The 21,309-nt window shown below is 38.0% G+C and overlaps 4 protein-coding genes and 1 non-coding gene across 7 annotated transcripts; all 5 read left to right on the forward strand.

The window, feature by feature from the left end:
- Positions 1–871: 871 nt before the first annotated feature.
- TRNAA-CGC lies at positions 872–944 on the forward strand. Its single transcript has one exon. It is a non-coding gene; the product is annotated as a tRNA-Ala (tRNA).
- A 217-nt stretch (positions 945–1,161) lies between these two features.
- On the forward strand, positions 1,162–4,576 carry LOC109185096 (putative disease resistance protein At1g50180). Of its 2 annotated transcripts, none has more exons than XM_019335097.1 (6): positions 1,162–2,336; positions 2,684–2,974; positions 3,140–3,155; positions 3,259–3,300; positions 3,759–3,834; positions 4,188–4,576. In XM_019335097.1, the coding sequence occupies exons 1-6, from the start codon at positions 1,429–1,431 to the stop codon at positions 4,391–4,393; spliced, it is 1,539 nt and encodes a 512-aa protein (XP_019190642.1). In that variant the 5' UTR covers positions 1,162–1,428; the 3' UTR covers positions 4,394–4,576. The 2 variants fall into 2 exon arrangements, with proteins under 2 accessions (XP_019190642.1, XP_019190644.1); XM_019335099.1 differs by having other exon boundaries at positions 1,163–2,336; positions 3,262–3,300.
- Positions 4,577–7,564: 2,988 nt separating this feature from the next.
- LOC109186851 (WRKY transcription factor 22-like) lies at positions 7,565–9,293 on the forward strand. The gene is made up of 3 exons (XM_019337023.1): positions 7,565–8,129; positions 8,226–8,336; positions 8,530–9,293. Exons 1-3 carry the CDS (start codon positions 7,696–7,698, stop codon positions 9,005–9,007), a joined length of 1,023 nt encoding a protein of 340 aa, XP_019192568.1. The 5' UTR covers positions 7,565–7,695; the 3' UTR covers positions 9,008–9,293.
- A 2,924-nt stretch (positions 9,294–12,217) lies between these two features.
- Positions 12,218–16,321, forward strand: LOC109186787. Its single transcript, XM_019336932.1, has 2 exons — positions 12,218–13,296; positions 13,351–16,321. The coding sequence occupies exons 1-2, from the start codon at positions 12,218–12,220 to the stop codon at positions 16,319–16,321; spliced, it is 4,050 nt and encodes a 1,349-aa protein (XP_019192477.1).
- Positions 16,322–17,880: 1,559 nt separating this feature from the next.
- LOC109185132 (39S ribosomal protein L46, mitochondrial) lies at positions 17,881–21,141 on the forward strand. 2 transcript variants are annotated; one of them, XM_019335116.1, is made up of 7 exons: positions 17,881–18,022; positions 18,180–18,351; positions 18,570–18,635; positions 19,056–19,130; positions 20,248–20,371; positions 20,481–20,606; positions 20,719–21,141. In XM_019335116.1, the coding sequence occupies exons 2-7, from the start codon at positions 18,200–18,202 to the stop codon at positions 20,860–20,862; spliced, it is 687 nt and encodes a 228-aa protein (XP_019190661.1). In that variant the 5' UTR covers positions 17,881–18,022; positions 18,180–18,199; the 3' UTR covers positions 20,863–21,141. The 2 variants fall into 2 exon arrangements, with proteins under 2 accessions (XP_019190661.1, XP_019190654.1); XM_019335109.1 differs by having other exon boundaries at positions 18,191–18,351.
- The last annotated feature ends 168 nt before the right edge of the window (positions 21,142–21,309 follow it).

Genomic DNA, 21,309 nt, shown 5'->3' on the forward strand with positions numbered 1-21,309 from the left:
AAAGATTTAATCTCTGTGGTTCATGTTCAATTGAGTTACCAATAGTTATGCTGTGCATCCGTATGCACCATGCATACGGATGCCAAAACGACGTCGTTTTATTAAAAAACGCGCGTCTCCCCTTTAAAAAAAAATTCAGGTTCGATTCCCAGCAACAACATTATATTGTTCATTCATTCTGGAATTTTAGTTCATAGATTATGGAATTATAGTTCATCGATTCTGGAATTGTAATTCATCGATTATGAAATTTTAGTTCATTCATTCTGGAATTTTTAGTTCATAGATTAGATTTTGGAATTATAGTTCATCGATTATGGAATTATAGTTCATCGATTATGAAATTATAGTTCATCGATTCTGGAATTTTAGTTCATATGTTGTTGCTGGGAATCGAACTTGATTTTTTTTTTTTTAAGAGGAGACGCGCGTTTTATTAAAACGACGTCGTTTTTGCATCCTTATGCACCATGCATGGTGCATACGGATGCACAGCATAATTTGCCTTGAGTTACTATGATTTACATCCTCCCAGATGCTCTGTCGGGCCGGGATGTGGAGGCCCTTAGAGTTGGGGTTCAACCTTTTGGAAAGAATGAATTATGTCAATCGGAAAATCCCATATGCAATCAATATATGGTGAACCAGAGTCCACACCCTTGTTCACATATATTACGGAGTATATAAATGCAGTTATATATTACTTACTTTCAATAATATATACATAATTTGGATTATGATTCTCAATGTGCATGGTGGACCTGGTCCACAATATAATTTGCATCCAATGCGTAGATTAATTATTAAAGCAATCGTGACCTTCAAGCTTTTTAGCCCTTTCGTAGTAATCAAGATGAACTTAAAAATATTTGGAGGTATAGCTCATATGGTAGAGCGCTCGCTTCGCATGCGAGAGGCACGGGGTTCGATTCCCCGCACCTCCTTCATATATTAAAAAAAAAAAGAAAAGATGACAAGCTAAGAAATAAGCAGTATTCTTTACTTCCCCACTTTTTATCCAATGAAAGTGGAAGATTGGTAGATTCTTTGCCACTACTCGGGAGATAGAGAGAGAGCATATGATCGAACAATGCTACAGCATGCATTCGACCCCACGAGGAATTAAAACCCATTCTACGTATTCGACAATATATACATTATTACAACCGTGAAACGTGTTTGCAAGCATATAACAAAAACGTACTAAAGAATCTGACAAGAATCAAGAAAGCATCCACTGTTGCTTCCATACGAGGAAATGAATGTTCCTACATACTAAACGTTGCATGCACTTTACTTTAATTTCCTTGCTTACAGAGGCACGAATACTGGAATCCATTCATTCCCTTCCCATCTTCATCCTATAAAGGAGAGCAGAGAAGAGATCAAGACTCTGTATTGAGAGAGAGAGAGACAGAGCATATATTAATGGCAGCCCATCTTCTACACTTCCTCAAGAACAAGTACATCAATGAGTTTGAAGCCTCGAAATTAGTTCGATGCCCAGCTTTGCTCAAGGAGATTTCAGATGATCTTGGCCAGAAGTCATTCAAACATGACAGAATCCATGAAGCCATCGATCTTCTCTACGACCTAACCAACTCGTTAGAGGATTGCAGCACGTTCGAGGAGACCCCCGGCGGCGCTGGCGGAAAGAGTCGCCGTTCCTGGCGCGGCATCCGGAGAGACTGCGAGGCAACAAAAAACAAATGCTGTAACGAACGTAACACCCGATCAGACTTAGAGAAATTGAAAGAACGCCTCGCCGGAATACAGCTGCCGTCCATCGAAAAACCACCAGCGGAAACATCCTCGATTTCCGTCATCAAACGAGAAGGCTTTCCGTACTTCGACAAGTCCGAGGTTTTCTGCTTCGACTCCCCGTTCGAGTTCTTCAAGGACGACATCCTCCCGAAAAACCAGCATAACGTGGCGATGGCGTTCGTGGGGATCGGCGGGTCGGGGAAGAGCACTCTGGCCAGAATGATTTTCCTCGACGAAGGGGTTCAGAAACAATTTGACAACGTCGTCTTGTGGGTCGATTGCTCCGAGGTATCCGACTCCCAAACGAAACTGTCGTGCATAACCGTCGAGAAGTTCCGGCACACTGCCACCCCGTGCCGCTACAATCTCGAGGAGGCGCTGCGCTCGTTGCACGGCATCATCCGTGATCGGAGATGCTTGGTCGTGCTGGACGGCCTGTGGACATCCGAGGGGGCCAAAACCTTCGTGGACGTGGTGACGCAACAGTTACGTGGCACGATAATAATCACCACCCGGTTGAACGACGTGGCGAAGGATCTTGTGGGCGAAAGCAACATTTTCTACTCAGATAAGTAAGCACAAACTAATATATATACTTAGAAATTATATTAAAAGTATCATTAAATATAAAAATTTGTTTGTAAAAAAATACAAAAAGTTAAATTTAAAAATTACTCCCATCTCATTTTTTGTGTGTGTGTTTGTTTCAATTATCATTTTTAATTTGAGTTATAAGTAACTTAAATTAATTTATAATGTCAATTTCATACAAAGTACATATTTAAATAGTGGTTAGAAATTTTCTGGTAAATCAAATATTGATAAACATGAAATAATCAAATAACATGTATATATACACACACAAATAGTGAAAGCATAACAAAATCCTAAACTTCTAACCAAGAATGCATAAATGCAGCTTTTGGCCTTCGCTGAGAGAAAGGGCAAAGAAGGAAGAAGGCGGCGGGGAAGAAAAAGATGATGCAGGGGCAAAAAGGGAAGGGAAGGAAAAGCAAATCCAAGAACATTGCTGGTTGGTATTTGAAGAAACACTGAAAAGGAAGAAGTTTGGAGACATAGGGGGAATAGAGTTGCATAGGGATATACGTATAACTGAGCTGGAAGAAGTGATTAAGAGGGGCAGTTTGGGAAATCCCCTGGCTGCCAAGACTTTGGCTGAGGTTATTTCTCAAAGACTCCACAAAACCGGGTATATTTCTTACATTATTAATATTGTCTACAAAAGACAATAATATCCTCATCCTGAGTTTCCACACTCCAACCAGATAGGAAAGTCTACTAACACACTTTTTTTTTTTTTTTTTTTTTTTTAAATTTTGGTTTTTGTAATGAACAATTCTTGCAATCATTGCAGCTATTGGGCAGAAGAGGTCAGATCTCCATTCTCCAAGCATTCTTTACATACTTTGAGTCTTTGATGGTTTTTTATCATACTTTGTAAAACCATATTTTATTTTATGCTGTTTTGGTCTGCAGAAAACGGGTTCAAATAATGAGCAAAAAGTTGAAAACTGGGTGAGTCCATGAAATCACTAACTGATTCTAGGCAAATTATACCATAGATGAGTGTCCGTTTACTTTGCATTGTAGACCCTAGTCTAAAAATAATCTTTAAATTTTATATCTATAGTTGACATAGTTTCTATACATATAGCTATTATATTATGTGTCAATAATTATTAAGTCATATTTTGTATCTATAGTTTACTCATTATATACTTGCAGTTGATAGTTTTTATACATGTAGCTATCATATTATGTGCCAGCAATTATCAAGTTATTTGTTTACATATACAGAGAAACCGCTACCTGTAGATACAAAATGAGTTAATTGAAAGTATAGAATTTGTGTACCAAAATTCAAAATGCAATATAAACTCTGATTCATGGTATAACAATTGACTACGTACGGAGTATTATTTGTATTTGTATATTTTACTTGAAGTAAATTTTAAATTTTTTTTTTCCTACAGGAATTTTTACTGAAGGTATATGTTTATGATCATCTCTCTTTAAGTAATGTTTGGTTCAGAGTTTTGAGCACGGAAGGTATAACCCCGACGGCCTGATCCCATTTTCCACTTTCTCTTGATTACTTATATGCATTTTGTGATTATTTAAATAATGAAAAAGTGTCTATTCACGTTTAAGTCTAATGAATACTGTAATTGGATACTCTAATGAAACAATTCTAATAAGATCCATAAGTCAGTTAAATAGTGCAATTAGGTTATAATATGGTATTTTTAGTAGGTTATTATTTTATGTGACATTAACTAGATTGGAATGTAGTGTCATGGTGCTTATGTGAAAATTTTATTTAAAAAAATAAAATAAAAAATGTAACAGTCATCTACTAGTTTGTATTAAATTAATACTTTTTAAGTTTATCTATTTTGTAGGTGTTGTGAAGGAAAAGAGTTATTATCGCAAGAATGAACTCATGGTAACATCGATGTGTCACCCTCGAGACATACTTCGTTCATTGAGAGACGTTTGCCACGTGGAGTTTATTTCAATGGTGCATACAAAGGGAGACCTACTAACTAAGGCGGTGTTTGGTTGGCATGAATTGGTGTTGGAATTGAATTGCAATTCGATGAGATGATAAACTACATTGTTTGGTTGGAGGGAATTGCAATTCCCTCAATTCATTGAATTGCAATTCATAGGTCCCCCCTATGAATTGCAGTTCAATGAATTCATCCAAAGGGAAAGGCAAGGAAAAGACATATTTGTCCTTGAATGTTATTATTAAAATTATTACACAAAGGGTATTTTAGTCTTTATATCACTTCTCTCATTTTCATTATTCCTCCTTACCAAACAATGTAATTGTAATTCCTACTTTATTCCCACCTTATTCTTTTTCTACCGAATTACAATTCCTTTCCCCCTTAATTCCTTCCTTCCAACCAAACGCCCTGTAAGTGAATGGTGTGTCATTATTACACACATTAAAATTTTTAATTTTTTATTATTACATTTGACTTTATTAACTCATCATGTAATTAATCAATTCACAAGCTAGTAATAATGGGAAAAAAAATTAAAAAATATATATAATGTCAGGCCAGACTGAATATTATTATATGGTAATTTTAGTGCCAAAAAAAAAAAAAACATTTTAAGGTATGTTCATTTAAAAAAATGAAAAATGAAATTTGTGTTGTTTTCCATATTGAAAAAGGTACAAAATTTTCTAAAATTTATTTATATTAAAAGCCCATAAACAACTGCAAGTTCTTTTTTGGGCATACTATATTAGTATTCGTATTTTGCGAGGTAAAACTAATTTAGTCGAATTTCAATCAAACCTCAGTTACATATAATTCTCCTAAAAAATGAACTAGTTGTATCTGAAAGAATAGTGATTGAATAGATAATGTATGATTCTCGTACTAAAATGTTACGAGCTCGATTATTGTTAATACATTTTCAATTGTGCCTATCGCACATGGTCTTTAGTTTTACATTTTATGTGTGGTGAAATTAAGTATAATGTTAACAAAGAGTCATCAAGTTTTAATAATTTTGTTTTCTTCATTCATCAACCACCATTTTGCTCTTGTCATTTAAATTGGATATGTAATAGTGTAATACGGTCTGCCCAAATGTGCATTGTACATTTGTATGCATTTTGAATTCACTTAATTAAATTCCATTGCGTCATCTTATTAAATTAAATACAAGGTCGGTTGACAAAACAAACAGAAATAAATAGGAATGCAAAAGATAATATAGAAATTTTAGTTATAATATTTTTAGAACAAATAATTTTGAAATATAAATTACATTAAACTATTTATATGCTGTATAATATATGCACCAATTCGAATCGAAATAGCGCGATAGTCGTGGTCGTGGCAACACGGAATCTTACATCTCCGAACCGAAATAAATGGATTGGATTGGAGCCAGCAAGGATATTATTGGCCCACGTCACATTTCTATTTCGATTTGTTTGTCTGTCAGTTAGTGCTTAATGGCCCACCCGCCCGTAAAAAACTGGGCTTCACGACAAACGATGAGAGAGAAAAAGGAATAAACGCAGAGCGCGTGTGGGATGTTGGAAGGTAGCGAGTCACTCAATCCCCTTTGACTATGTCTTATGTCAACCCCGACGTCCCAAAAACCCATCAACCAAAACAAGAGTAATTTAATATTTTTAAATCCCAATTTTACTTATATAAAAGTATGATTAATTCTATTTATATTTGTAAAATGATATTACATTTTCTTTCCGTTTCCTTTCGGTAAGGCTAGGTGGGTCATCTCATCCAATATCCATTGTAAACCATTAATAAAATGACTTTTATTGTTATGTTAAGAGACAAATTAATTAGAATGAAAAATAATAATATTATTTTTATTATATTGTGTATTTATGAGAATATATGGAGCGTACACAATGATTCATGACGATATCTTATCACAATAATGCATTTCTTGATCTTTCAAATCTTACTGGAAGGATTGATGACTTGTGAAACATTATGTTAGTTGTTCCGTTAATTTTGATCAACTTATTAAATATATGTGGCGTGATCGACCTATAAATAGGCGCCACTCACCCCTGCTTCATTACTCGACTTAAATTCTGTCACATGCTCCTATTGTCCATCAGTATAAAAGTCTGATAATCCCTCATATTATTGGAATCTTCTTGATCACTATAAAATTATGTCACATGCTCCTAATCGGCTTAAACCATGTAGATCTTGATACACTAGTAAATTTATGATTAATAGGATCAACTTGTAATTTGTCTTTATTTGGACTCCAATTATACATAAACTAAACCTACTATATATATGTGTTTAGATTTGAATTTCTTTATCAATTCAAATGAACAAAATTTTAATCACAATATAAAGGTAATTCACATAATAACTTTTAAAAATCTGTTAAATTTTTTCTTAGCCTATTTTTTTAGTTGTATTTCTTTTTTTTTTTTTTTTTTAAATCACACATATAAACAAGTCTTTGGAATAATAATTTAATACTAAATTGAAAACTATCCATCATGCCTGCTTGCCTACCCACTCCTCATTACCTCTCACTATGAAAATAAAATCATTTTTTCCATTGGTATGCAAGTGCCTCTTTAGATTTTCATGCCTAATTCCCCCCCTCCACTTCTCCATTACAATCTCAATCAAATCATTTAGAGGATGAGAGGATCATATTGGTATGCCTAGTTTAAAGATTTTGTTCTTTTAGTATACTCAAATTTAGTTTCAATTATAATTTGACATTTTGTTTGATGTTTAGATTATAATATTATCTACTTTTTTTTTTTTTTTATTGCATAGTTTGAACTTAATTTGTCAAAATAATTCATTGGCAAATAGTAACTCCTAACCTTATACTCAAGCAATTCAAGTTGTTCCTACTTCGTCGATGCCTTTTAGTTAAAAAAGTGAATATTATGTGTACACAATATAACATTCCAGTAATATACGATTTTTTTAGATGACGAAGAAAATTCGTAGTCACTACTTAACAGAGTGGCGTGCACTGAGTAAATAATGTTATTGTTTAATAGCTAGCAAACTATACATTAGAGGTGATTCGGACTAGAAAATTTTATATAAAGAGTTGAACAAAAAAAGTGGTGATCATAATCAAACTAATGACGATAAGGTATGGCTGATTAATGGATTTTGATATCAAAATTTGTGATGCTCAAATGAGGTTTTGAGATTTTTAATCATGTAGGTTACCAATATGATAATAATTCTTCTCCCTAATTTGGAATATATGATTGTAATCACTCCATTTTAAGACTATTCCCCAAAATCCCTTTCTATTCTCCCAATTCCCCCACCTCCAAAAGTTGGCGCCTTCTCTCTGTATTTCTCCCCTCGCGGCCCCTCTCTCTCTCTATCAAAGTCAAGGACAACAAAAATGGAGCCCGATTGGGATCTACATGCAGTGGTCAGAGGTTGCGCCGTCACCTCCACCACCGCCGGCGGCGGCGGCGCCACCACTTCTCCTTTTTGCAGCTTCAACTCACGGCAACAAGACGAAAACCTGGACTGCTCTCATGATCCTTTCTACTTCAGCTCATCAACGGACAACAGCACTACCTGGTTTAACGAAGAGTTGCATGACCTTTACCTGCCTTTCCTCCACCGCCCGGCGCCGCCGTCAGAGCAGCCTCTTCCGCCGCAAAGTCCGCCGCCGCCCTTCCCTGTTCTCCGAGGATTACAAGGTTCACTCCCCAGTCAATTTAACGTCACTGCCACAAGGATACAGGCAAACAGCCAATCTCTCTTTTCTAATGCTTCTTCAACTACTTCCAGTAACTCTCGTCCCCAGACTCCAGCGGGTAAAAGAAGGTAATCTGAAGTTCATCAATTTCTGGGGAAAAAAAAGTGAACTTTTTTAGCAAAAACCATTGAAGAAAATGCAGTTTTTCTTGTTTTCTTTTACAGGAAGAACCAGACGAAGAGGCTGTGTCAAGTTCCGGCTGAAGATTTGGCTTCTGATATGTGGTCTTGGAGAAAATATGGGCAAAAACCTATTAAAGGCTCACCATATCCAAGGTAAAAGCGAGCTCTTCATCTTCTTCTTTGAGTATATTTTATGTGTGATAGTTTTGGTTTTGACCTGTTTAGTAAATGGCTTATCAATCAAAATTTTAGTTGATCTGTCATTTTCTGTGTTTTGAGTAATCAAAACGTTAATAAAACTTCTTGTTCTTGGTCAGTCATAATTTTCTTGTTTTTTTTTCTGCAGAGGTTATTACAGATGTAGCACGTCGAAGGGATGTTTGGCGAGGAAACAAGTGGAGCGGAATAGATCCGATCCGAATATGTTCATCGTCACCTACACGGCGGAGCACAACCACCCTATGCCTACGCACCGGAACTCCCTCGCCGGAAGCACGCGCCGGAAGGGGACGAGCCATCAAACAACCACGTCGGGGAGTGAAACGAACAGGCCCAGCACTAGCTCGCCGCCGCCGGAGAAGCAAGAAAGCAGCCGTGATGAGAAGGGCGGTGTTTTTGACGATGAATTTGGAGTGTCGAACATGGGAATGGACGGAAACGCCCCGGAGGAGGAGGACGATTTCTTTGAGGGAATGGCGGAGCTGGGCGAGTCGCTGAAATCGGACGACGCCGGAGATTCCTTCTCCGATAACTTTCAGGGCGCCATGCAGTTCCAATGTTGGCTTCCGAACAATGCCGCAACCACCGCCGGCGGCGGCGGTTGACTTCTTGAAAGTGGGAATCATAAAAAATTGGAGTCAAACTTTGATGCTGTTCTTCTCTGTCACGCGTCTTTCATTTCATCGCTGCGGCTTTTCATTTTGGGCCGTCAAAGATAGAAAGAATGAAATAACAGAGAACATAGAATCTGAAAGTGACAATATTCGATTTTAGAATCCACCCTTTGATAACGTTGTAGTACAAAGTTGTCTCTGCCTCTCTGCTAAGGGTATATAGTAAAGTTATATAAAATCAGTCTCGAATTATTAAAATGCAAATGTTCTGTTACATATATGAAATGTAGCTATCTAAATGATCTCTAGCAATTAACTTATACTATGAATATTAATTTTGAAAGCATTTGGATAAGGGATGATGGTTAACTAAGTCTTTCCAAAAAATGAAATAACAACTTCAACAATGTAAGTTTTCTGCAAGCCAACTAGAAAAAAAAAAATGTGAGCGAAAAAATGGGGAAAAAATGAGGACAAAAAAGTTTATTTGTGTGCCGGCCAAGTGACACATGGGCGCATCATGTGTACCTCACTTGCTAGACTTTTAATTTAACTTTAATGGATCCCACAAAAGTTTTGCATTTGCACAAATAAAAATAAAAATAACCTACTCACAATTTTACACTTAAACAAACTATCTAAAAAACCTATTGGGGATGTTCTAAGAACGAATAGATCATAGCAAGAGGTCCAATTGGCTAAATATAATGAGTTGTGTGCCAATGTAAATCCTATATATAATAAAGCTATATGGTCTTGTAAAAATTAAATGGTGATAATCAACATTTAATTTTCACAAGACCATAATGATATTGTTAATTATAATAACAATAACAATAATAATAATAATTGCAATAATAATAATGATAATAATTTTCACTGACAGTTTCTAATATATATATATATATATATATATATATATATATATATATATATATATATTTATTATATTTATTTATATTTCAATTTCTACTGGCAAATTATTGTGTGAACGATGGTCCACATAATTGTATGGATCATGAATATCAAATACATTTTTAATATATTAAAATTATATTATTTTTATATTGAAAGTACCTTACATACATATATAATGTACCCTTAGTATATTTAAAATATACTTTTTATTGCATGCAACCCCAAAGTTCATAAGTTTGAAATTAATATATGGCATAGCTAGGCGTCCTAATATTTAAGATTGTTGATGTACATATTGAGGACTACGTAGACAAAGATGCGTTATTCGTGGATTCATCGGATACTATCCAACAACACTCTCCAACTTAATTGACGTGAAATAGGCTTAGTACATTAAGATTATATTCTCGAATTATTAGTTCTCAACTTTTATTGATTACACACTTAATTCGATAGTATTTGGAAGAAAAAATCAATGTTCGAACTAAGGTTGTGATTTTGGTCTTTAAAGGTCAATTGTATGTTGCTAGATCTAGAGTTAGAAATCTCAAAGGTCTAAAAATTTTGATCCGTGGTGACTCTAAAATTGTAATTCAATTACTATTGTAGTTTACTAAGTTCTTAAAAATTTGTAATATTAAATACTATGTACTAAATTTTTAATATAGTTTAAGATTTGTAGTAATCACCCACCTTAAATATTATTTTAATTGTAAATATATTTATGATCATAATTTTATCATAGGAATTTACTCATAATAATTATTAAATAACAAAAATTTTATATATGAATAAACCGCATATAGGGTATATTTTTATAACATATTTTTCGTGCATCGCAAGGGACAAATACTAATATAAACTAATAAACCATTCTAAAAGTCTTGCATAGGATATAATAATAATAATAAAAAAAGTTACACATCATAATATTAAAATTGATTGGTGGGGATATATGGAGTGTATATTGCATATTAATTCGAACATGATCAAGACTTCCCCTAACCCCTTCCCGATCTAGGAGGCCATAAAGCCAATCATCAAAGATTAATTAATCACCACTTGTCAAAACGTTTACTCATATATATACTCCCTGCGACCTAGGGTTTCCCTATCTTCCCCCCTGTGATCTAGGGTTTCGGCAAAGAGTGCATGCGAAGGTTGACGACGAACGGCGAAGTGCTGCTGATCTCCGATGGACGTGCAGGATATCATAACACACACAGCGGACATCACCCTGGACGATGAAGAACAGGGAATCCGCTTCGAGGATGAGGAGTTCGGCGTCCAAGCTCTACCGGCGGCGAAGTCGACTTGGACCATTGTAGGCCGTTTTCTGACTGATCGGAACCTCAAGACCGAGGTCATGAAACGCGTTATGGCTTCGGCATGGAAGCCTCTGATGGGCATTGAGATAACGGATGTGCAGGCCAATTTGTTCTTATTTACCTTCTTTGATGAACCGGACATGAGACGGGTTATCGATGAGGGACCTTGGGCGTTTGAGAATGCGACGCTGCTATGCCAAGTCCTGAAGGAGGGTGATGATCCGTTACAGGTTAGTCTGAATACGGTGGACTTATGGGTACAGGTTTCGGACATTCCACAGGGATACCGTACGGCTAAAGTGTTGGAGAGAATTGGGGATTATGTTGGGGTTTTCTTGCGCTATGATGAACGAAATTTTGAGAGGCAATGAACTTCCTTCTATAGGGTTAAAGTCACCCACGATGTCTCAAATCCTCTAAAGCGACGAATGAAGATGATTCTGAGAGATGGTTCCTGGACATGGATAAATTTTAAATATGAGCGCCTCCACATGTTTTGCTTTTTCTGTGGAAAGATGGGCCATACGGATAAATTTTGCTTGCAAGCTCGCCGTTCGTTGTTACGACCGGAACAATATCCGTTTGGTGTGTCGATGAGGGCGGGGGGTACGGGTCCGGCGAAGACATTGGGGGAAAAATGGTTTCAACTAGGCCAAGAGAGGAGGCGTGAGATTGGCTATGGGAGTGAGGGAGGGGGAATGGCGGTGGCTGCTGGGGTTGGGAGGGGTGGACTGTCTCGGGTCGAGGGGACTACGGCCACGGGTGGGGTGGGTTCGAAGGCTGGAGATGTGGAGGGGATGGGCGGTGAGGGCGTTGGGGGTGAGGGCGTGGGAATTCGGGTAGATCCCAAAAGGAGGAGGACGGACAGAGGGGAGGTGAATGCTGTGAATGGAGACATGGTTGTTGATTCTGAATCTTTTTTGGCGGGACCTGTGGATTAGGTCCGCCGGTCCCAATGAGTACCATAAGTTGGAACTGTCGTGGCTTGGGTAATCCACAGACAGTTCGCGAGATTGAGGGCATGGTGTCCTCGAAGAAACCCGACTTTGTATTTCTCATAGAAACCAAGGTTGATCGTGATCATGCGGAGCGTCTTCGGGTTAAACTTGGTTTTGATGGCCTTTTTTGTACTAATAGTTCTGGTTTGAGTGGTGGAATGGCTCTATTGTGGAGAACGAATAATACAGCGAGATTGATTAGTTACTCTACAAACTATGTGGATGTTGAGGTGACTATGCCGGGGTTTGAGAAGTGGAGAATGACTGGCTTTTATGGTTTTTCACAGAGGGGTCAAAGGAGAGATTCATGGGATCTTATTCGTACCTTAGCTGGCAAATCGAATCTACCGTGGGTGATGATTGGTGATTTTAATGATTTACTTTATCAAGCTGAGAAACGAGGTGGAAACCCCCATCCTCTGAGCTTATTGCATGGATTTGGTGAGACTATTGAGGAGTGTAGATTAGCGCAGATGCCAATGATGGGATATCCATTTACCTGGGAAAAAGGAAAAGGCACACCGAATTGGATTGAAGAAAGATTGGACAAGGTTTTGACTAGTCAGAGTTGGCGTGACATTGTGCCGGATGCTAGTGTGCAAAATATATTGACCCGAAAGTCAGATCATTCCGCTCTTTTCCTTGGGATTCTGAATCTTCGGGAAAGGATGGGTGGTCTGAGAAGAGGGTTCCGTTTTGAGATGGCATGGCTGCATGATGAAGGATGTAGGGATGTGGTGGAGAAGGCGTGGGATGAAGGTGCTGGTAGGGGATTGCAGGAATGTATCTCTATTTGTGGAAATCGATTGTCGCGTTGGGGAGGAGAGCGTTTTCATAAGTTTGGGGAACGGATTAGAAACCTGCGAAAGGAGCAATTGCGCCTCAGGGGGTGTAATGATCCGAGCTCTTTAGCTGAGTTCCAACTTTTGGAGGAGTGCCTATGTCGTATTGAGGCCCAGGAGGATACATACTGGAGGCAGAGGGCCAAGCAGCATTGGCTTAAGAACGCGGATGCTAACACAAAATACTACCACAGGTATGCATCTCATCGCAAGAAAAAGAATACTATTTTAAAAGTTATGAATGATAGTGGGGATTGGGTGGAGGGTGATGCCATGAGGAATGTTATCTACAATTATTATAAGACTATCTTTACATCTGGCCCTCCAAGTGATAGTGGGGAGTTTCTTGGAAATATAGCCTCTCGGGTAACACAGGCTCAGAATGAGTTGTTGTTGCGGCCCTTTGATGCTAGTGAGGTTAAGAGTGCTCTGTTTTCAATGTTTCCTAACAAAGCACCAGGACCGGATGGAATGAATCCGGGTTTCTACCAGCATTTCTGGGATGTAGTGGGTGGTGATGTATCAGCATATATTGTGGATTGTCTTAATAATCGCTCGTTTCCAGCTCGCCTGAATGATACGAATATAATATTGATCCCTAAGAAGAAAACCCCAGAGATGGTCTCGGATTACAGACCTATAGCACTGAGTAACGTGGTGTACAGGATTATGGCTAAGGTTATAACGGCCAGGATGAAACCACTTATGGGAGATATTATATCTGACACCCAAAGTGCTTTTATTTCTGACAGGATAATAACAGATAATATTTTGATTGCTGCAGAGGTGGGGCATTTTTTGAACAGAAAACAATGTGGAATCACAGGATGGGGGGCTTTGAAACTGGATATGGCAAAAGCCTATGATCGAATGGAGTGGCCATTCTTGCGTAGTATGATGTTAGCATTGGGTTTTGATGGAAGGTGGGTGGATTTGATAATGCTGTGTGTGACCTCAGTTTCGTATACTATTCAGATTGGTGGGACTTGTAGTGACCAGATCATGCCGACCCGTGGATTGAGACAGGGTGACCCACTGTCACCTTATCTCTTTATTATTTGTGCGGAGGGACTTTCATTGCTATTACAGCAGGCACAATTGAGAGGAGATCTACATGGGTGTAGAGTAGCTAGGGGAGCCCCCCCTATATCCCACTTGTTTTTTGCAGATGACAGCTTACTCTTTTTTAGAGCAACAGCGCAGGAAGCCAGTGTGGTAAAACAGTGTTTAGCGGCTTACGAGGAAATGTCTGGGCAAGCAGTGAATTACTATAAGTCAAGTATTTGCTATAGTAAGAATACGCGGGATGAGCAGAGAGAGGAGGTTGCCGATATATTGGGAGTGGTTCAGGCGCCGAATTTTGGGAAGTATTTAGGACTTCCATCGTTTGTGGGCAGGAATAAGAGAGCAGTATTCTATTACATTGATGACAAGATCAGGCAGCGGATTGGGTCCTGGAATAAAAAACTGCTTTCACAGGCAGGTAAGGAGGTCTTATTGAAAAGTGTGGCACAGTCTATGCCCACCTTTTCTATGAGTGTCTTTTTACTACCTTTGAATACTTGCACGGCCATTGAGAGAGCTATGAATCGTTACTGGTGGAGAGCTAAGGATGATCAGGGCATCCATTGGAAGGCATGGGATAAATTATGTATCCCCAAGAAATATGGAGGATTGGGCTTTAAGGAGTTGCATGCCTTTAATTTAGCTATGTTGGGAAAGCAGGCCTGGCGTTTGCTCACCAAACCTGAAACGCTAGTTTCTAAAATATATAAAGCCAGGTATTATCCTAAAGGGACTTTCTTTGATGCTTCTGTGGGGAATAATCCAAGTTACTGCTGGCGTAGTATTATGGCGGCACAGGAATTAGTTTGTGGGGGTGTCAGACGCAGAATTGGGAATGGAAAAGAAACTCTTATATGGGATCATCCATGGCTCCAGGATGATAATAATGCGAAAATAATCACTGACAAACCACCATATTTGGCGCAGGCAACTGTGATGAGATTAATAGACCAGGAGACGGCGACCTGGGACCATGAAATTTTAAATGATATTTTTATTCCGGAGGATGTGATGCGAATATTGAAAATACCTGTGTCACCAGACTATGAGGATATGTGGTATTGGCATGGTGATGTAACCGGAGAATACTCGGTAAAAAACGGCTACAGGCAAGTGGTGGGAGATTATGTACACACCACAGGAATGTTTGATAAATGGCCCAAATTATGGAAACTCAAAGTACCCCCGAGATGTAAAACTTTCTTATGGAGAGCCTTGAATAATATATTGCCCACCACAACGAACCTCATTATAAAGAGAGTGGAGATTAGCCCAACATGTGCTATGTGTGGGGTTATGCATGAGAATGTTATGCACTCTTTGGTTGAATGTGATTATACAAGGAACATTTGGGCACAATCTCACCTTCCAACCCCCAATACTATCACAGATATTTTTCATGTTTGGTTTAATGAAGTATTAAATATTCTAGATGATGATGGAATTATTTATGCAGTAGGCCTGCTATACTATATATGGCGAGCAAGGAATGGAGCTGTGTGGGATGCATACTTGCCCAGACCACAAAGGATAATTGCAACCGTAGCCGCAGCGATCCGGGCGTGGCGAATTGCACACCCGGACCGCCCGCAACGCCTGCATGCTCAGCGTGGATCCACCACGGCAACTGCCGAGCAGCGGCAGGAAACGGCACTGCCGCATGCGCGCACACCGCCCACAATCCACACGGCTGCCCTCTCACGGAAGAAATGCTACATTGATGCAGCCTTTGTCCATGCCACAAGTAAAGCCGCTGTTGGGGCAATACTACTAGACGAACAGGGATTGTATATCACAGCTCTACAGGCGCCTTTGGTAAACTGTTTCTCCCCGTTTATGGCAGAAGCAATTGCGTGCAAAGAAGTATTATCTTGGTTGTGGGATCGTGGGGAGAGGTCGGTGGACATACTAACGGATTGTTTGTCACTACAACAGTACTTGTCACAAGCAAAGGATACACCACGTTCGTACCTCGGCTATGCCATTGATGCCTGCAGAAATCGGATGGTTTCCTTTAATTATGTTTCAGTTAATTATGTTCCTAGATCAGATAATCGTTTAGCACACATTTTAGCCACTTCGGCCTTTAGTTATTCAGCACCGATGTACTCGGACAATGGTCCGCCAGACACTATTTCAGCATATTTTCAATAAATGCCGCGCAGGCTCTTTTCAAAAAAAAAAAAATACTGAGACATTTCACAATAAACTTGACAAACTATTACCGAAGCGCCACGTTAATCTTGTCGACAATATATTGACATGTGTCTCATTCCTCAATACTATAACTAATGACCATTCTCAATAATACTTAATCACATCTCATTTTGCTCGAATAATACTCCTTATACCATTACATTGTGTATAACCTCTAGACTATTAACATTATCATTGACAAAAGAAACGTAACAGAATAATGATTAACGAGTACATGACACATTTTACAAATTAATCAATATTCTATAAGATGCCACTTCAAGCATTATTGTATAAAATTACTAGACTTTGTTTATTTAATTAATTAAGTTTTTTTTTTTTTTTAAAAAGTACCTGATTAGAGACACCTACCAAGTAATGTCTTTATGTAACATCTTACATGTTCTATGTAATAACAACTTTATATGTAATATATTAATGGCATACTACACATTTCATTAAGTCTAGGCTTTTGGATTTGGCTTATTAAACAAGTTGATTACTTTTATTATTATTATTATTATTATTATCACCAATTTACTATAACTAAAGTTTCAATTTTTTTTTTTTTTTTTTTTTTTTTTTACTATAACTAACAAATATAGATTTTTTGAAAGCCAAGTAAGTTGGCATATTTTAATTAATGAAAGGAATCAAGCAGTCAGGAGGGTCATAGTCTCAATACATAGAGTGTTCCTGATCAAAAGCTAGCGTAGCTAAAGTATGAGCACTAACATTAACTAGTCTAGAGACAATATTAAAAGAGCAATACGTAAAAAGGACCATAATTGCCCGACATTGATCCTCCACCACTCCTTCATAAGATAGGATGGTCGTACGACTAGATAGTAAGTGATGTCGTAGTTGTGTGCAATCAGTCAGCATATCCACATCAAGTTCGTTCCGGTCCTTAAGCCAAGATAACGCTTCTCTGCATGCTAGGGCCTCCGCCATAAGAGGTGACAAACAAGTCATGAGTTTGCCATTTGTTGCGGCCTTGAATGAACCATCCGGGTGTAGTAATACCACACCATAAGTCGCGTCGCCCGACTGCGGTCGAAAACCTCCGTCGAAGAAGCAACGCGGGCGTCCGTGAAGCTCCGGTGTAGGCTGCTGCGCTGGTGGAATACTGCCCGGGCAGTGTGCCTGGGTATACGCCATTCTTGCCGCGGCCGCACGCCTCCATTGTTTGGAATATTTCGGGTTTGCCTATTACAAATATTATTGCTGCTACTTTTCCAGAATGGATAATGGGTGCTATGGCCAACTTAACGGAGGAGCAATTTGTCACACTGGTAGGAGTCCTTTATCATTTATGGAATGCCCGGAACGAAGCTGTGTGAAAGAGAACTAACAATTATAGATAGTAGCACTTATTGATTATATTTGTAAATTAATTAAATGAGTCAATGTCAATATTTATAACATTATGTTTAAAATTTCATGTAATTAGTAAAAATAGTTATTTTATTATTATATTGTAACGGGCTATAGTAAAAAAAACCTCGAAGCCGAAAATGAAAAAGGGAAGTGGGATCAGTCCGGCATCCCAAATCCCTAGCTCTAATACCCTGACTAAACCCCTCCCGATTTGGCAATTTCTCCCGGCGGCTTTCCGTCACTACCACCGTTACGGCCTCCTTTACTCCGTCAATCTAGGTCTCTGCTAAGCTTCTCTTCTCCAATTTTGGTCTTCACTTGCTATTCTGCACTCACTAGCGTTGAGAAATCCATGATATGTCATGCAGATACATAAATTACTTTTCAAATCTGGTAAAGTTTTGCTGGTTTTGATGGCATTTGTTTTTTTCCCCAGGCATCTCTTAGGTTGCGAAAATGCGGAGGTGTTTGGGCCTAGCTTTGCTAGCAAAACGAGGGTTCAGCACATCTTCGAGCGGCGATAAAATTGTGGCGTCTGTCCTCTTTGAGAGACTTCCAGTTGTGGTTCCGAAGATCGATCCTGTTGTCTATGCCTTTCAGGAGTTTTCGTGAGTGTTTTTTTTTTTTTTTTTAACCTTCATTTCTATCTTATTTCAGTTCATGATGATGAGTGAGCTCTCAATATATGCACCAGTCCATTCTTTTTGTGTGTTTTAAGCCTTCATTCTTAGAAAATGAAAACAAATTAAAATGAATAATGCTTTAATGAGGATGCTATTGTCAATTTGCAAGACGTTGTGTTGTTATAATGGTAGTGCATTTTTAGGTTTCGATGGCGGCAACAATATAGACGGGAGTATCCAGAAAATTTCTTGAAAAAAGCTGATACCAGGTAATGCTTTACTTTTTATGAATGTAATTATTTTCCAGAACTTTTGCAGCTTATATTTGATATTTCATGCCTAGTTCTCTAAGACTGCATTGAAGAAGTCTGAAATGAATGGAATTGTTTGATCTTGCTTTGGTCGTATTATTGGATGTTTATTTATCTGTTTTTCAAGGCTTAACATTCCCATTTTTTGACAGCATTGTTGAAGTTTGAAATGAATGCAAGTGTATGATCTTGCTTTTGTCTTATTATTTTAGGCTCAATATTGTCTTTCTATCCTCCTTTTTTCATATTTTATGGGATGCCATGATGCTCCCAAATTTTTGAATGTGCCCTTAAGTATTCAGTGGAGTATATTTGAGCCTTTTAACCATCAATGATACCAGCAATTGTGTTCATATATATTTGTTTTTTTTTTTCCAGGGGTAAAGGTGAATACCAAATTGATTATACACCAGCTCCTCGGATCACTGAGGCCGACAAAACTAATGACAGAAAGTGAGTAACTAACTGCATTTATTACTTGTCATTTTTGTGTTGAGTTGAACAGAAATTTCAACCACAAGCTATTCCTTTTTTGTTTTTCTTTGTGAAAAAGAAATTGGAGTAATGTTTTTCCAAGTACTTATATACAGAAAGCATTGCTTTCCATTGATTCTTAGTTCTCTGTATGAAAAATGAAAGTGAAGAATTTGCTGGATTACTTTGAAGGAGGTGCACTGGTAAAATAGAACATATCATTAATCATTCAAGTCCATCCTCAAACTATCAACAATGACAGTAGGAGGAAAACAAAACCAAACTTTACATTCAGACAAAGAACATGGTACTCTTGCTAACTCGTGAGCAACCCTATTCGCTGAACGTTTCACAAAAGAGAAATTAACATTGGAGAAACTTCTCGTTAACATTTTGATATTTGCAATAATCAGCGCTGAAGGGGATTGAATCAACGGATGGTCTCGTGCACTGGTTTCTTTTAAAAAATTACTATGGAGGAGCTGTAGTGACTACCTTCAAAATTTTTGTGAGGTAGTTGTGGAAAATGGAAATGATGCGAATCTTCTAATCAAATTGACTTAGGGTATTCTGAGCATGAGCAGAGCTTTAACTGGCAAATAACTTGGTTGACTAGAATACTAGATTGAGTATCATAGTATTTGGCATTAAGAAGAAAGTATTGTTTGGCCTGAGTCCCAGGCTTGAACTCAAGCTTGAATCTCTTAATTTAGCACATGGTGAGCTGAGCCTGAGTAGTATTCCATTTGCTTAGCTTGAATATATACCTAAATATTGGTAACTGTATACCTAAGTCACAGAAGATACTTTGTTCATGGAGGAAGGGAACTTGAAAGAGGTGTAAAGCAGTTAAAATCAATATAAAACAAAAGTCTTTCATGAATTTATCTGGAGCAATGTTTCTATTGATCAATTTGTTCCTTTTATTTTGTTTATCCTCACCATGTTTAGAATAGCTTGACTGTGTGAAAAGCCTATGGCAAGTATGTGCTACGTGTATACTATATCGTGGAGTATTACTCTTATTTCTGTAGTATGTCTTTCCTAACTTGGACTGCCTTCACATTAACTATGGAATTTTGCCTGCATATTTAAGGTCATTACAGAGAGCTCTTGACAAAAGGCTCTATCTTCTCCTTCATGGCACCTCACTTTCTAGTGGGAAGCCTGTCTGGCATTTCCCAGAAAAAGCATATGAATCAGAAGAGACTCTGCGCAGGGTAAGTACTGTAAACTGTATCATCCTTCATTAACACATGAAGATTAGTGACTTTTTACGATTGTTATTACGATGGAAAAATTAGTATATATGCTATTATCTATTTGCAGTGCGCGGAGTCTGCATTAAAATCTGTGATAGGAGACCTCTCTCACACTTATTTTGTTGGGAATGCTCCAATGGGCCATATGGTTACACAGCTTAACGAGAATCACAAGGAGACTCCATCTTTAAAGGTATGTGAGTTTTTGATGGTTTGCAGTCTATTAGTGGCTTGGGGTATCCAATATGGCACTCTGTTTTCTATTTTCTATCCTGTGTTTTCTTATTTCTCATTCACTTTGTCAGCGCTTCTTCTTTAAATCCCAAGTGATCGCAGCCAACAAGTTTGATATTCATAAATGTGACGATTTTGCTTGGGTTACAAAGGATGAACTGTTAGAGTATTTCCCCGAACAAGCCGAGTTCCTGAACAAGATGATTATCAGCTGATGTAGATCTGAAATCCATAGTTGTGGATCATACATTCTCCTGATGTTAGACACCAGATTTTTTTTTTTTTTTTTAATTTTTAAAATGTCCTAATGTCATGAATTTTGAGTCGGGTAGAGAACCGATCAAATTGAATTCACAGGTCGAAATGGGCTTTTCTTGACGTTGTCGAACATAGTTCAGCTGTAATTGCTTCCTGTCTTTGTAATGATCCTCTTAATCCCGAAGTCTAAAAGAGATTGGCTTTACACAATAATACTTGGGCCGGTATGTTGAGTATACTTCGATTTACCAGAAAATCCGTAACTGCTACCAATTGCTTGATCAATTACCTCTATACTGCAGTTTTTTGGGTTGCGTGGTCTTGACTTTTGGCTTGTAATCAATAAATCTACCGACCATACATGTGACACCGTGATTAACTCCCCATGGATCGGAACTGAGATT

The sequence above is a fragment of the Ipomoea nil genome, unplaced genomic scaffold, assembly GCF_001879475.1.
Source record: "Ipomoea nil cultivar Tokyo-kokei standard unplaced genomic scaffold, Asagao_1.1 scaffold0188, whole genome shotgun sequence".
NCBI classification, from domain to species: Eukaryota; Viridiplantae; Streptophyta; class Magnoliopsida; order Solanales; family Convolvulaceae; genus Ipomoea; species Ipomoea nil.

Bases quoted from the DNA above. Each gene is read 5' to 3' on its own strand.
- LOC109186851 (XM_019337023.1), top strand. From the start codon at position 7,696: ATGGAGCCCGATTGGGATCTACATGCAGTGGTCAGAGGTTGCGCCGTC. The intron at 8,130-8,225 runs GTAATCTGAAGT...TTTCTTTTACAG, and splicing joins ACTCCAGCGGGTAAAAGAAG to GAAGAACCAGACGAAGAGGC. The intron at 8,337-8,529 runs GTAAAAGCGAGC...TTTTTTCTGCAG, and splicing joins AAAGGCTCACCATATCCAAG to AGGTTATTACAGATGTAGCA.
- LOC109185096 (XM_019335097.1), top strand. From the start codon at position 1,429: ATGGCAGCCCATCTTCTACACTTCCTCAAGAACAAGTACATCAATGAG. The intron at 3,301-3,758 runs GTGAGTCCATGA...TTTTTCCTACAG, and splicing joins AGCAAAAAGTTGAAAACTGG to GAATTTTTACTGAAGGTATA. The intron at 3,835-4,187 runs GTATAACCCCGA...TCTATTTTGTAG, and splicing joins CAGAGTTTTGAGCACGGAAG to GTGTTGTGAAGGAAAAGAGT.
- LOC109186787 (XM_019336932.1), top strand. From the start codon at position 12,218: ATGAGTACCATAAGTTGGAACTGTCGTGGCTTGGGTAATCCACAGACA. The intron at 13,297-13,350 runs GTATGCATCTCA...TATGAATGATAG, and splicing joins AACACAAAATACTACCACAG to TGGGGATTGGGTGGAGGGTG.
- LOC109185132 (XM_019335116.1), top strand. From the start codon at position 18,200: ATGCGGAGGTGTTTGGGCCTAGCTTTGCTAGCAAAACGAGGGTTCAGC. The intron at 18,352-18,569 runs GTGAGTGTTTTT...GTGCATTTTTAG, and splicing joins TATGCCTTTCAGGAGTTTTC to GTTTCGATGGCGGCAACAAT. The intron at 18,636-19,055 runs GTAATGCTTTAC...TTTTTTTTCCAG, and splicing joins TTGAAAAAAGCTGATACCAG to GGGTAAAGGTGAATACCAAA.